Source organism: Lutra lutra, chromosome 8 (assembly GCF_902655055.1).
Source record: "Lutra lutra chromosome 8, mLutLut1.2, whole genome shotgun sequence".
NCBI classification, from domain to species: Eukaryota; Metazoa; Chordata; class Mammalia; order Carnivora; family Mustelidae; genus Lutra; species Lutra lutra.
Genome location: NC_062285.1, coordinates 102,505,792 through 102,520,404, shown reverse-complemented (window position 1 = coordinate 102,520,404; position 14,613 = coordinate 102,505,792). Strand labels below are relative to the sequence as shown.

Below are 14,613 nucleotides of genomic sequence, written 5' to 3'. Positions count from 1 at the left end.
TAAAGCAGGGTAAGATGGATAGAGAATCTAGGGGATGGGTGTTGCTATTTTCTGAGAATACTGTGGAAGTCTTCTGATGAAGTTACTTTTTTTTTTTTAAGAGTGGGGGTGGGTCAGAGGGAGAGACTTTTTTTTTTTTTAAGATTTCATTTATTGGAGAGAGAGAAAGAGAGAGAGATTGAGCATGAGCAGGAGTGTAGATGGAGAGGGAGAAGCAGACTCCCTGCAGAAGGGAGACCAACATGTAACTCCTGGGACCCTGAGATCATGACCTTAGCCCAAGGCAGACACTTAACCAACCGAGCCACCCAGGCACTGAGAGAGAGAGAAAGAGAGAATCTTAAGCAGAATCTTAAGAGAATCTTAACCCCCCATGGCGCTCCATCTCACGACCCTGAGATGATGACCTGAGCTGAAATCAAAGGTCAGATCCTTAACTGACTGAGTCACTCAGGTGCCCTTGATGACGTTACTTTTGAACAGTCTTAAAGGATAATTGCCATTGTGGAGCTTGCAGGTCTATTAGGCAGGCTGTGGTGCTTCCGCTGTAAGTGTTGAGGTTTGTGGGGAAGGTGAATTAGGTGTCTTTCACCTCCTTAGTCAGGAAAATGGTGGTGTGCTGCAGTGGCACTGTCTCTCGGAGCACATGGGACTCTGTGGGCTCTTCCCTGCAGTTCTACCTGATAGAAGGGTGCAGTGACAACACAGATATAGTATCCCTTTGTTTTGCCTGGTGTGGGAGGTCAGGAAATCCCTCACCGAGGATGTGTTACTTTATCTGAGATAAGAAGAATGAGTGCAACAGGATGGTGACTGGGAAGCCTTTAAGGAGCGGGAACTCAGGAGAGGTTTAGGAGGGAAACTAATTTGAGGAGTTGTTGGTGAATAGACCCCATTTAAAAATTAAGTCAATGGAATCATCTGGGGAAAGGATGTTGAATGGAAACAAAAAGAGATTCTAAGATACAACCTGGAGGGCAGGGGCAGAAGGGAAAGAGAGCCAAGCAACAAGAGGGAAGAAGAAAAAAGAGAGAAAATAGCTTGGAAACTGGGGAAGGGGAGAGAGTTTGAGAAAAGGAATGATCCGTGATGGCTAGTCCTAAAGAGTGATCAATGAGGTTTAGCTGGGAATGGTAAGATTGGTTAGACTTGAAATGTCTAATAGGATGGCCACTTATGTTTAAATTAAATAAATTCAGTGCCTCAGTTTTCAGTAGCCACATTTCAAGAATTTAACAGCTACATGTAGTTAGTAGCTACTCTACTGGATATTGTAGATATAAACTATTTCCATCATTGAAGAAAGTTCTATTTGGTAGCAGAGTACTAGACCATTATAATATTAGGGAAAAGTTAAATGAAAATTCATTTTTTTCTTATTTGTGGTAGCAATAGAGAAAATACTATGAGACAACTAATTATGTTGATGAAGAACTGATATTAGGGAGTCAGAGTTTTATCTTGAACTGTGATAGCAGAATTGGCAATTTGAGCTGAGTCTTCAAGGTCAGGGAACTTTCAGGCTATTGAACAGGGAAGCAAAAAGAAAGGGAGAGAATTGCAAATCACTCTGAGCACAATCAATTTTATTAGACAGAGAATTTAGGTAAATTGCAAAGCTATCTTATGGGGGATCAGAACACCCTGTGGCATGAATAATTGGTCCATGCTGTAGACAATTTCAGTATCAGGTTTCGCACTTATTTTCTAAAAATAAGAATGGGTACTATCAAATGTTTTTAAATGGAGGAGTAGCATGGCTAATGTGATAGTTTATAGAATTAATTTGCTAAATGAAGTTCTTGGTTTTTTCTTAGTCTTTGTTATTTGTGCACTCCTAAGTAATCCTACCTATGTCTGCATACTGCTTTTTAAAAAAATCTACAAAGTACACTTATGTAAACTGTACCACTCATGTAAACTGTTGTTAAGCCTCACAATGATTCTGGAAAGTTGTAACATTTATAATTATGTATCCACTGAGAAGAAAATCTCAGAGTTCAATAACTTGGTAATGATGGTGCTAGCTCAAAGGAGGAGTAATATTGGTTGAACAAGATAACTTACCTCAATGTCACATAAATTGCTATTACAGTACATACAGTCTTCAATATATGGTCATCTTGTTGGCAGTAGGCAATTTTTGAATTCTAGTACCTAGCAGAGTAAATGAATGAGTGAGGTGAAATGTAATGCAGGGACATTTATTGAAAGGGAAGATGAGAAATGAAGATGTGGGTCTGGCCTAGGTAATAGTATTAATGAGAATTGAAGGAAAATACTAGACGTGAAGTAGACATTGTCTCGGTAAATATCATCAGAACTTAATGACTTCATGAGATGTTGGGGGGAAAGAGTCTCAGATGATTTAAGGGTTTTGGTCTGAGTGAGAGAAAGATGCTACCATTGAAAGACTTGGGCAAATTGCCATGGAAGCTGGTTTCGGAGAGAAACTACTGAGTGCTATTTTTGACTTAAAGATGCTTTCTAAAACCACTTTCCTGGTTTTAGAGCCCTTCCTTTGTTTATAGATTTTAGAACCAGAAGTTAATTTGAGCTAATGTCTGAACATACAGGTAGCAATGTTTTGGAGTGAAGTTTTAGAGATGGGGTAGGACTTGGAAGTCTTCTGAATAAAGGTGATAAATACACCTTGAGCATGAATACAATCTGCAGAAAAGGAGTAGATAGAGGAAAAAAACAACAAACAGTTGAGGACTGAGCACTGGTTATGGCCACTGACTTACTGAATAAGAAGAGTAGAGTCAGGAAAACAGGAGAAGGGAAGGCAGAGGAGTAGAGTACTTTAGAAACCAAAAGTGGAGAAAGTTTACATGGGGAAAAATTAAATACATAGATAGAATTAAATACATGCAGGGAGGATAAAAACTGTGAAAAAGCCCCAGAGCATACCAGAGAGGACTTCACAGATTGGCAGATTGACTGGAATTTCCCAAAGCCTCAGAGTTTTTTGTTGTTGTTTTTAAAAGGATTTGGTTTCCAGTGTAAACTGTAAACTGGTTCCACTTTTTTGGGGGGTGGGGTGGGGGGCTACTTCTAAAAAGATTAATGCACCACTCAATTCATTTATACACTAGGTGCTTTCTAAATTCAGATTCAAGTATTTGACATTAAATCACTCCTGAGAAAATTTGTTTTTTTTTTAGATCTTGCCATATTCAGAAGTTGCTGAAGTTCAAGAGACAGTGAGTAATATATGGTGCTATGTTTGAAATGTTAACATTTTTTTATTTTTTGAGGATTTAAAGTTGGATTCTTAAAATATATTTTTCACTGTATTTTATCATAGATTATATGTCATTACACTAAGTAATTCATGTAGATTGAAAAGATCACTTTAAAAATGTTTTCATTTTTTCCAAAATGCGAATGGATTTAATTTTTTTAAAATTTTAACTGTAAAAATAATGCATACCAATGGGGGCATATTTAAACAATACAGAAGAATATAATAAATGAAGTTCTACCTTCTAGAGGCAACCACTTTTAGTATTTTGGTGGCCTCTTTACTAAATTTCTTCATATGTATATGTCTTACATATGAAATTTTATAAAAGTGGAGTCATAGAAACTTTTTTTTAACCTATTTTAAAAGTCAGCACATAATGAATGATGTTCAGTCAGTGGGAAAAAACTTCAATGGCTACATAGTATTTCATTGTATGAATGTATTATTTAATAATAGAATACTCTTTTAGATTACTCTGAGTGATGTGATAAATATCTGTGGACACATCTTTTTAAATATTTTGGGTGATCACTTTAGTGTACATTCGTAGAAGTGCATTTGCTGAATCAAAAGTCTGATTAGGTTATTTTAAAATAACTGCCTGGCAGGCCAATTAATAATCTCTATCTAACAGTGATAAGTTCTAGTTCCTAGAAAAATATTTCTGTAAAATGTCTCCTGTAAAACCCAGGGATAAAATGTACACAATGTGTGTTTCGCAGTTGATTGCAAGAATATAAAAAGTTGAGTGTAGAAAGAGGACTCCTTGTAGGAAGAACAAACAAATCTCTGCTGTGTTTTAGATCTCTCACTGAAGACTCTTACTTCAAGGGCCAAAGATAACACTAAATAGAGCACTCTTGGGGTGTTTTATATAATCCTCCTTTCAAATTGTGGCTTCTGAGAGCCAGCTGCAGAAGGATTGCTCTATGAACACAACTTGATTAACTATGTTGGGGGAAGAGGAGCAACTTGCTTGAAACTTTTTTTTTTTTTTTTTTGAAACTTTATTTTCAAGTTGTAGCAAAGCTGTGCTTTGGCTTAAGCTCAAAAGATGGCTTAAGTCAAATCCATATGTATGTTAAGGGGGAGGTGCTGTGCTTAAGGCAATGGAATCAGGCTTAATAGTTCTTATAGTATTGTTTCTGTATTATAAAGTGGCCATCTGTCCTGAATTGCTTAGGACTAAAGGTTTTCCCAGGATGAAGGGTGTGATTATGAACTTCTGCTTATTCATTTATACTTCTGAAAGTTTTATGCTAATTATAGATGGTGTGGCAAGTATTTAGAAGTATATTAAGTAAAATCCCATTTTTGCATAATGCTCTTTCTCTGAGGTTTGTCAACGAAATTCAGTAAAGATTTAGGTAATGACTGTATTTCATGCTTTTAGTTAAAATAGTTGTTAGCATACTAATTAATAATAAATAGAACAATTCTAGGCTTGTTACTATTATTTTATCACTTTCACCCCATACATTGTGCCAAAACAGAGAATCTGTGTATAGGACAAAGAAACTGTTGAAATGACTGTGTGGACATTGTTGAAGGTATAATGACAAATATGGTGTTATTCAGTTAGAGAAAATGTTTCTATCATATCTTTAATGGTCTTTTTTTGAACAAGCTGAGGAAAAGTTCTGGGATTCTTTGAGTTTCACATAATATTTTGGTTCTCTAACAAAAGCCAAGAAGGGTGGCTAGCTTTTTACTTTTTAAACTTTACAAGATACTTGCGTAGAGTGTTCCCACATCAATAATTTCACATTGTCTTTATTCATGTGTTATACAACATGGAGCTGTACAAACTAGGCCCAGGTCCTAAAAGCAGTAAAAGTAAGAAGCGTAGTATGCAATTTAGCCATGCATACAAGTGTTATAAGTTACTTGGTGAAAATTAATATATATCTTCAATTACTTATATCCCATTTCCCGTTGGCATTACTTACAGGCAATTCTGGGAGGGTAATTTCATTTGTATTACAGTTTAATGCCTCTGTATCTGCAACATTCTGGGGAAGGTTTCTGAAGTCTTGCGTATTTTTTTTTTAAAATTTTATTTCCACTTTTATTTAGAGTGTTTCAGCTTAATTCTTAGTTCTATTGTTCCATTATAATGTATGTTTTCTGGTGCCTGTTCTTTTTTTCTGTTGCATTTTTAGTCTCCTGTGATTAGCCATTCAGGTCTTACACCCTACCCGTCACACATACTATAATTTATACTGTTTCTTACCAACCTGAACCTTTCTCTATACAGGTTTGTATGTCCAGTTGCCTACTTGATGTTTTGAGTTGGATGGCTAACGATATTTCAAACTTAACCTGTCTCAAACTTAGCACTTCTGTTTCTTTCTGTAAACTAACCCTTCTCACTGTCTTTTCCATCTTAGACAGTGAGAGTTCCATTCTTCCAGGTACTCAGACTGCAACTCTTCTATCATTTATCCTTTAAAAAAAAAATACAACAACAACAACAACAGCAAAACTTCATACTTGTTCTGTTTGGAAATCCTGTTGGCTTTACTTTCAAAATATATTTAGAACTTACCTACTTCCTCTCACCCTTACTGCTACCACCTGGTCCAAGTTTCCCTTCAACTCTCCCCTAGAGTATTACAGTAACTTCCTAACTGATTATACTCCTGTCCCTCTAGTCCATTCTCAACATAGCAGCCAGAACAATCCTGTTAAAACATAATAAGATTATGTCACTCCTTTTCTCAGAAATCCAGTGGCTTCCTATCTCATTCAGAATAAAGCCAAGTCCTGACTAGGTCCTACATGATCTGGCACCCCCTTACTTCTTTGACTTCATTTCCTACTACTCTCCTCCTTGTATTCCTGCCTCTCTGGACTTTTTACTATGCTCCAAGCCTTCCAGACTTGCTCCCATCCCACTCCTCAACTCTACACTTGTTCCTCTCTCTGCCTAGAATACTCTTCCCCTTCATGTCGTTATGATAAACTCCCTCATTTTATTCAATCAATTCTGTAGTGAAGTCTTCTTAGGCTACCTAATCTTAAATTATAACTCCCTCTTCCTTAACACTTTATGTGTCCTTGTTCTCTGCTTATCTTTTCCTTAGTTTTTATACTATATAATATGAAACACATTTTTACTTGTTTAGTATGTTATTGTACATCTCTCCCACTAGAACATAACTACCACAAAGGGCAAACTTTTTGTCTTTTTTGTTCACTGCTATATCCCTTGGTGCCTGAAATACCTGTCTATATAATAGGTACTCATAAATACTTGGTTGGGGCCATCAGTGATAGGAATAGACAGTGTTTATTTTGATTCCTCAGTGTCTCAATATGAAAAAAAGATAGATTAATAGAATCAGATTTCTATGACAAACATGCTTGAAGTTATGTTGAAAGCATAATTTGAAACAAATACCAGAATTTGTAGCTGTATGCTAGAGATTATTTTCTGGGCGCAAACAGGCAAGGAGTACAGCTGCAAAGAAGTTGATATAATGCTGTTAATTAACAGAATTTGAAAATATGTACGATGAAAGTGAACTTAATCGTTTATCCTAAATAGAAGACCAACTAAAAAACCTTCAGAAATGACTGGTCTTGTGAAATTAAATAGTCCCAGCTGTGCATATATGGTTAGAACCGTTGTTCTCCTTCAAGAAATTCATATTTAATGGTAAATCTAGGGAAATTAGTAATTATTCATATCAATACAAAAAGGTATTTTTAGAGACTGTCTATGAAATACCTGTCAAGTCATTTTCCTTCTTTCTGTTATCATATTAGTTATTTATTGATATATAGCAAATTATCCAAAAATTAAGTGGCATAAAACAACAGTACTTGTTATTTTATAATTTCTGTGGGTCAGGAATCCAAAAGCAGTTTACTAGGTGTCTCTGACTCAATAATCTCTCAAATGGTTGCAGTCAAGCTACTGGGGAGGCTGTGTGCTGCAGTTTCACCTGAAAGCTGGACCGGGTGGATGGAGGACAAGGAGGGTCAAGGCAGGAGATTTATTTACAAACTCAAGTAGTCAGTTGTTGACAGACATCATTCCTTCACCTCATGGGCCTACCTACAAGGCTGCCTCCTGACTCTGCAGTTGGCTTTCCCCAAGGAGATCGAGAGACTATAAATAAGATGGAGGTCATGGTCATTTTACTGTGTAATCTTGGAAATGACATCCATTCACTTCTGCCATATTCTGTTCATTAGAAGTGTTTGAGTCCAAAATACTCTCTTAAGAGAGGGGATTATACACAAAGACCTGGGGATCACTGGAGCCTTTGTAGAGCTCTCCTGCCAAAAATACTTTAATCTTTTACCACATGTTTGCTAGTTGTGGTAACATGGCCATAAGTAACAGGGACTTGAGCACAATTAGTTCATTGTCATTATAGATTTATTTTTTTAGTTTATCTGTGAAGTTGAAATCAGTTTGTAGAAGAATGGGCAACTGCAGAAAAATGACTAGAGTAAATATCTTTAAAGGAGTTAAAACACAATTTTGAGCTTTAGGGAAGCAGCAGGTCCAAGATTTTTCTGAAAGAGGCAAAGCAAACAACTGCTACCTTTCTTTTTGGTCACAGATAATTGATTCCTTCATTTTCTTTAAATAAAAGCAAGCAATAATGTAATCAGTGGGAATTTTTTTTATTTTTGTTGTAACTTTAGTTTTGATGTTACTATACTTGGTATTTGAGATGAAGGAAAGCTAAGGACTCTATTTCTACCAAAGGAGACCAAAACACTTGTCCATAGGCAACATTTAGCATAATCTCCATAGGCAACATTTAGCATAATGTTCTATGTTAAAATAGTTTCTAGACAAAAGGTCAGTAGTCTTTTACTGTTTCTTTTAGTTAATTGCAAGTTACTCATTTCAGAATTGGGTCTTCTTACTTCCTAAAGATCAGTAGGTCCATGTGCTAATAGTTCCTATTTAGTGGCTCCTAAGAAAGTTTGTCTGACAATAAAATTTATCAATTTATCATTCTAATCAATATTCCTCTGTTTTTTTGGCCATTTGAGAAAAAATTTGTTCTACTTTATTGATGTTTTTGTAAAAGCTCTTTGCACAATGCTTGGCATATAATAAGCACTCGGTAAATGTTCCTTTCTTTTTATAGAAGAAACAGGCTGAATTTCTATGTAGAGTTGGTGCTTTCATGGCATGCAGAACTAATATTTAACAGTGCATGGGTGCTATAGATTTTAAAACCATTTAAATATAAAGAATGAGCAACTTTGGGCTTTCCCTTACATTTCTAAATAATTGTACCACTCCTAACCTACATCTTGAGTTAAAATTGAAAGTAATTTTGATTTGAATAATTTTTAAAACAAAATACTTAGTTGATTTCATTTTTGTCTTTCCATCTTTGTTTTCCAAAATTTAAACAAATATTTGATAATGCTTAAGCCAACTTCTTTTTATGTGTGGCAAAGGAAATTCCTTGTGAATTATGATTATTAGGATTGATGTGCATGTGCTTTCTACTTATAAACTAATGCTTATTTTCCTTGTCCTTTTGTTTCACTGCTGCTTCAATCCTGATGCATTTTGCTTCTTCCTGGTTTGGATTGTATTTGTTTGCTGCTCAATTACCCTGCATTTAAAGCTTCTTGGTGATAGCAAAGATGTCCTTGGGCCCTCAAGTAAGTAGCCAAAGTTTGAATGGCATATTTGGAGACATATTTTGCTATGTACTTATAAAAGGCATACAATATTTCTCTTTTGATTATTAAGTCATCTACTTTTCTTTCTAGGCACTGAAAAGCTGTCAGTGCCCATCTGAGATTGATAGTTTGTATATTTACTACTTGATTGTCTAAAGATGGATTATTTACTTAGCTAATTATCTAATTCATAATTCAGGAACTCTTTTTCATAGTATTCCTTTGTACAATCATCATAAAGCATAGACTAGACTTCTTGGAGACTGGATATGGAACAAGAAATTCACTACCATTTGAAAATGAAAACTTTTGTTTTTTCATAATCTTTACATAATAGATAATTTGGTTATGAAATACATTTATTTGTACTTTGGGGATTTCATAAGTGAAACATGTTTCATCTAAGGGATTTAGAAAATATACACATTAAATTTATGTCTGAAAAAAAGGTTTTTTGACCACTGTGCTACCTATGTGGAGGGATATATGATGAGTAAAACATGTGCCCTGCCCTAAAGGATCATGATAGTCTAGCAGGGGAGTTATACCCCCATTAATAGATAATTTCAGAGCATTATAACAGAGGCAACTTTTGTATTGGAAAATCACAGAATTACTGAGGTGAAAGGAACCTCAGATATCATCTAATAAAGCATTAACTTTGTAGATACAGAGCCTGAAGCTAAGAACTTAAAGGATCAAGGGATTAGAGTTGGGTACTAGCCCAGTGTGTTCTTTCCTGGTTTTAAAACATCACAATGAAACCATCAGTTTGCTGAATTCAGATCTGACCACATAATTAAAATATTACTGTGTCATAAATCAGATAAAGATTTAAACTTTGGGGCATCTGCGTGGCTCAGTAGGTTAAGCCTCTACCTTCAACTCAGGTCATGATCTCAGGGTCCTGGGATCGAGCCCGCATCGGGCTCTCTGCTCAGCAGGGAGCCTGCTTCCCCTCTCTCTCTGCCTGTCTCTCTGCCTGCTTGTGATCTCTCTGTCAAATAAATAAAATCTAAAAAAAAAAAGATTTAAACTTTATTTATTTATTTATTTATTTTAATATTTTATTTATTTATTTGACAGACAGAGATCACAAGTAGGCAGAGGCAGGCAGAGAGAGAGGAGGAAGCAGGCTCCCTGCTGAGCAGAGAGCCCGATGCGGGGCTCGATCCCAGAACCCTGGGATCATGACCTGAGCCGAAGGCAGCGGCATTAACCCACTGAGCCACCCAGGCGCCCCAGATTTAAACTTTATTGAATGGCAATGTAGAAATTATATTGATTTAGAAAGTTTTAGTATTTAGTCCTAAACAGTTACCTGACAATTGCAAGTCAGTTCACTGCTCTGGGGCTCATTTTTTCCCCCATTGGCTAAAGAAGGAGACTGAGCAGGGTAACAGCAACCATTTTTCTAGTTGTAAAATTCTTTGGTATGGATTGGTTGCTGTTTGTCTCCAATACTGATTGTAGTATGTATGTAATTTTTTTCTAAAAAGAGACTATTTAAACTAATATGTTAAAATTCCTTTTTACAGTGGCACCTACCTGGCTCAGTCCATAGAGCATGCCAATCTTGATTTTGGGGTTGTAAGTTCAAGCCCCATGTTGGGTGTAGAGATTATTTTTTAAAAATTTTATTATTATTATTATTTAAGATTTTATTTATTTGAGAGAGAGAGAGAGTGAGTGCACCCAAGCAAGGGGAGTGGCAGGCAGAGGGAGAAGCAGATTCCCTGCTGAGCAAGGAGCCCAGTGTGGGACTGAATCCCAGCACCCTGGGTTCATGACCTGAGCTGAAGGCAGACGCTTAACCAACTGAGCCACCGGGCATCCCAAGTGTAGATATTACTTAAAAGTAAAAATAAAATCTTTTTCAAAAATCCTTTTAAAAATTCATAATTACAACAATTCATAGTATTTTAAATATATTGTTTATTTTATAACTAGCATTTTTAGAATAGTAGAAAAAAAGTTTTTTAAGATTTTATTTATTTATTTGACAGACAGAGATCACAAATAGGCAGAGACGCAGACAGCAGGGAGGGGAAAGCAGGCTTCCTGCTAACAGAGAGCCCAACGTAGGGCTCGATCCCAGCACCCCAGGATCATGACCTGAGCTGAAGGCAGAGGCTTAACCCACTGAGCCACCCAGGTGCCCTTAGTATAGTAGAAATTTTAAAAGTTGAAAAAAGTATATAGATATCAAAATATTTTTATGTTTTCTTGGCAGCCTTACTTGATACCTGAGTGGATCTTCCAATTACTTTAGTTACCTCATATATTTAAATGTTGGCTTAGGTGAGCTGATTGGCAGTGCTGAACTGAAAAATAGAATTGAATTTTTAATACAAGTCAAAATGGTTCTGTTTTAGGAATTGGATTTTATAAATGGGGATCTTTACTTACCACTTGGAATAGAAGACATTTATTGTGATTACATATTTTCTGCATACGCAAACCAGACTATATAATATATATTAGAGATGAGTTTATATTATACTCTGTCAACTATTAGAAGGTTGAAACTGTATATTTACTGGAGATCACATTCACTTTTAGAGTGAAAAGTAATTTCATTAATATTAGGATCCGTATTGAATGAAAAAAACTATAATATATGCAAACATACTTAGATTCTTTAAGTGTTTGAGAAAAGGTACACCGTCTGTAGGGGGAGTCTTATGGTTTACATAGAGAATACTTATGACTTTAATTACTTAACTTTATCTGAGCTTCCTTAGATTAAGTGCAAACACCAGACTATGAAGCTTAAAAAAAATTCTTCAGATTTTTGTATTGATGAGTTGACTTAATAAAGTAAAGATGGTAATTATAGAATCATGTTCTTCTTAGAAGTTACAGCTGGTACATTATGTTACTATTAATTATTCCAGCATTGCTGGTTTCTACTATACTTAAGATAATAATGCAACATGAATAGCAAAATAGGTTACTTTATTTCCACTATAAAGTAGAACCAGAAGAGGGCACTATTATGCTATCTTGAGTAAGTAAGGGAATTGTGTCAGAAAAGTATTCTGGAATCATGCAGTGAGTGATTCATTTGTCAAATGTCTACCTCGTCATTTAGCAAGTATTTATTGTCAGTTTTAGGCCAAGGGGTACAAATGAAAACAAAGTGGATGCCCTTCTTGAGCTTACATTCAAATAGTCTAAGATTGTACAAATGATGTAGGACATCAAAGTGATTTTTTATATTTTGCAAATCCTATCGTCTGCATAGTTGTTAATGTTTGCAAATGGGGTAAGAGAATAAATAGGGAAAAAATCATAAATTTTTTCTAAATATACAGTATACTCTCTATATTGCTATTACTTTACACTCTCACTTCAACATTCTTAAAATCATAAATAGTAATACCTCAACTAGTAAGAAATTAGAGATAGATGCAACTAAATTTGCACTTCTCAAACTATTTTCTTCAGATACCTGTTACTGAATGAATACTGAAACATACTTTAATTCTATTAGTTGTTTTCTCATAATGTGTTTTAGTTTAGCCTAAAATGTACTGATGACTCATCCAGTGAGTATGTGTTGAACCTACCACTCAAGAACATGAATCTTTAAAATCCCTCATATTCAACCATGTGCTCCTTCTCTCCTCTGTCCCTGTTGCTTGCCCCCAAGAAGTGATGACTAGATTTTATGTTTTATCATTTGCTTTTTAAAAAAATGTATTTTTTGATATTTTTGAATTCCGAAAGTATCACTAAGTTTTGCTTGGTTAATTTTATGAGTGATAAAATGCTGTGTGTCATAAACCTAAAAGTGGAATTGTTGGACCCATAAGGTATGCTGAAATTCAATTTTATAGGGTAGTTCCATATTGTTCTCCAATATGCTTGTATCAGTTTATTCTCCAGCAGCAGTGCTTAAAATGTCTCATTGATTCCCATCCCTATCAGCATTTGGTGTTATCAGACTTACTAATTTTTGTCAATTTTACTGAATTTAAAATATTTACCTCATTGTGATCTTAGTTTGTCTTTTTCTGGTTACCGAAGAGGATGAACATCTTTGTGTTTATTTATTGGCCATTTACATTTCTTCTTTCATGAACTCACTGTTCGTGTCCACCCCCCCATTTTCCTTTTTCTTTAATTAAAAATCTTTTTTGTGTTGAGATACAGTTGGCATATTTATATTAGTTTCAGGTATATAGTGATGATTCAGTATTTGTATATTTTGCAAAATGGTCACCACAGTAAGTCTAGTTAACATCCATCACCATACATAGTTACAGATTTTATTTTCTTATAATGAGAACTTTTAAGATTTATTCTCTAAGCAACTTTCAAATATGTAGTATAGCATTAACTAGCTATAATCATCATGCTGTACATTTCATTCACATGACTTATTCTGTAACTGAAAGTCTGTACCCTTTGATTCCCTTCACCCATTTTGCCCGCTCACTACCCTCCTGTTTGTATCTGATCTAGGAACTTGGTTTTGTTTTGTTTTTTAAGATTTTATTTATTTATTTATTTGACAGAGATCACAAGCAGGCAGAGAAGCAGGCAGAGAGAAAGGGGGAAGCAGGCTCCCGGCTGAGTGGGGCTCGATCCCAGGACCCTGAGATCATGACCTGAGCCGAAGGCAGAGGCTTTAACCCACTGAGCCACCCAGGCGCCCTGGAACTTGGTTTTTGAATTTGGATCATACCATATTTGTCTTTCTCTGTCAGACTTATTTTTTTTAGCGTAGTTCTCTCAAGGTCCATCCACATTATGAATGGCAAAATTTCATTCTTCTTTATGGCTGAGTAGTAGTCCATTCATTTGTCATTGGCACGTTGGTTGTTTCCATGTCTTGGTTATGGTAAATAATACCATGCTATGGTGAACATAGGGGTACATTTATCTTTTCAAATTTCTGTCTTCATTTTCTTTTTTTTTTCTTTTTGTTAATTTTTTAAAAGATTTTATTTATTTATTTGACAGAGATCACAAGTAGGCAGAGAGGCAGGCGGGGCGGGGGGGAGCAGGCTCCCCGCTGAGCAGAGAGCCCGACGTGGGGCTCGATCCCAGGACCCTGGGATCATGACCTGAGCAGAAGGCAGAGGCCTTAACCCACTGAGCCACCCAGGTGCCCCTCTGTCTTCATTTTCTTCAGAAAATTATATGGAAGCTGAATTGCTAGATTGTATGATAGTTTCTATTATTAACTTCTTGAGGACCTTCCATACTGTTTTCCATAGTGACTACAACAATTTACATACCCAGCAACTGTGCACAGGCAGTCAGGTTTCTCCATATCCTTGCCAACACTTGATATTTCTTTTGGATAATAGCCATTCTGATAGGTGTGAGAATATAGCTCATTATGGTTTTGATTTGCATTTCCCTGATGATTAGTGATGTTTAGCATCTTTTCATGTACCTGTTGGCCATTATTTCTCTGGAAAAGTGTTTATTCAGACCTTCTGCCCATTTTTAAGTCAAATTGGTTTTTGCTGATGAGTTGTATAAGTTCTTGATGTATTTTGGACATTAACCCCTTATGAGATACATGACTTCCAAGTATTTTCTCCCATTCAGTAGGATTCGTTTTCGTTTTGTTGATGGCTGCTTTTGTGGTATAGAAGCTTTTTAGTTTGATGGGGTCCTGTTGTTTATTTTTGCTTTCGTTGCCTCTGCTTTTGGTGTCAGATCCAAAAATCCATCAC

The 14,613-nt window shown here is 35.7% G+C and overlaps 1 protein-coding gene across 7 annotated transcripts in view; it reads left to right on the top strand.

The window, feature by feature from the left end:
* Positions 1–14,613, top strand: part of OSBPL8 (oxysterol binding protein like 8) — a 169,185-nt gene that overhangs the window by 64,356 nt on the left and 90,216 nt on the right. For 2 of the 7 annotated variants that reach the window (XM_047742861.1, XM_047742859.1), the window contains exons 3-4: positions 3,168–3,206; positions 8,860–8,896. The exons of 2 other annotated variants lie outside the window; for them this stretch is intronic. In XM_047742861.1, coding sequence (XP_047598817.1) covers positions 3,168–3,206; positions 8,860–8,896 — 76 coding nt within the window. The remainder of the gene's footprint in view (positions 1–3,167; positions 3,207–8,859; positions 8,897–14,613) is intronic. 3 more of the 7 variants (XM_047742863.1, XM_047742862.1, XM_047742864.1) reach the window with 2 other exon arrangements.